The sequence below is a fragment of the Seriola lalandi genome, unplaced genomic scaffold (genome assembly GCF_002814215.2).
Source record: "Seriola lalandi dorsalis isolate HSWRI2012SDOR001 ecotype SW California unplaced genomic scaffold, Sedor1 jcf7180002044947, whole genome shotgun sequence".
Taxonomy (NCBI): domain Eukaryota; kingdom Metazoa; phylum Chordata; class Actinopteri; order Carangiformes; family Carangidae; genus Seriola; species Seriola lalandi.
This window is the reverse complement of record NW_019515515.1, coordinates 1-758: the sequence shown is the minus strand read 5'-3', so window position 1 is coordinate 758 and position 758 is coordinate 1. Positions and strand designations below refer to the sequence as shown.

At 49.3% G+C, this 758-nt stretch overlaps 1 protein-coding gene across 1 annotated transcript; it reads left to right on the top strand.

Moving 5' to 3' along the window:
- Positions 1-28: 28 nt before the first annotated feature.
- On the top strand, positions 29-686 carry LOC111648656 (microtubule-associated serine/threonine-protein kinase 1-like; the record flags this gene model as incomplete). Its single annotated transcript, XM_023398429.1, has 2 exons — positions 29-255; positions 555-686. Coding segments are annotated over exons 1-2 (327 nt in total), but the record flags the coding sequence as incomplete, so codon positions are not given.
- Positions 687-758: the final 72 nt, after the last annotated feature.

Sequence of the window (758 nt, the reverse complement as noted above, 5' to 3'; positions counted from 1 at the left end):
TTTAACTCCGTTCCTCTCTCCTCAGTGGAGCAACATGGCGCCTCCCCTCTGGCGAGCCCCATGTCTCCTCGCTCCCTCTCGTCCAACCCTTCCTCCCGCGACTCCTCTCCCAGCAGAGACTACTCTCCGATGGTCAACGTCCTGCATTCCCCGATCACCATCCATCGCTCCGGGAAGAAGTACGGCTTCACTCTGCGAGCCATCAGAGTCTACATGGGAGACAGCGATGTCTACAGCGTGCATCACATGGTCTGGGTGAGAGAGCGGAGCTCACAGTGTGCAGAGTATATCCATGTATCGCGCCTTTCATGCATACAAGGCAGCTCAAATTGTATTAAAACATGTAAACAATTAAAAAATGTGCAAACACAAAGGTGAAACTCAATAAAACAAGTTAAAATAATAAGAGCATCTGCTGCTCAGGCGGTGAAGCGCAGGGAGAGCATGTGCAATGGAAAAGGGGAATGGACCAGGTTCTTAACCCGTCAGAGTTTTGACACAGCGTTTCTTTTCTGTCTGAATCTGTTTCATCAATTTATTTGTTCCAAACGCAGCATGTGGAGGACGGAGGCCCCGCCCAGGAAGCTGGACTCAGGGCCGGGGACCTGATCACTCACGTAAATGGGGAGTCAGTCCACGGTCTGGTCCATACAGAGGTGGTGGAGCTCATCCTGAAGGTGACACCTGTCCATCTATCTATCTATCTATCTATCTATCTATCTATCTATCTATCTATCTATCTATCTATCTATCTATCT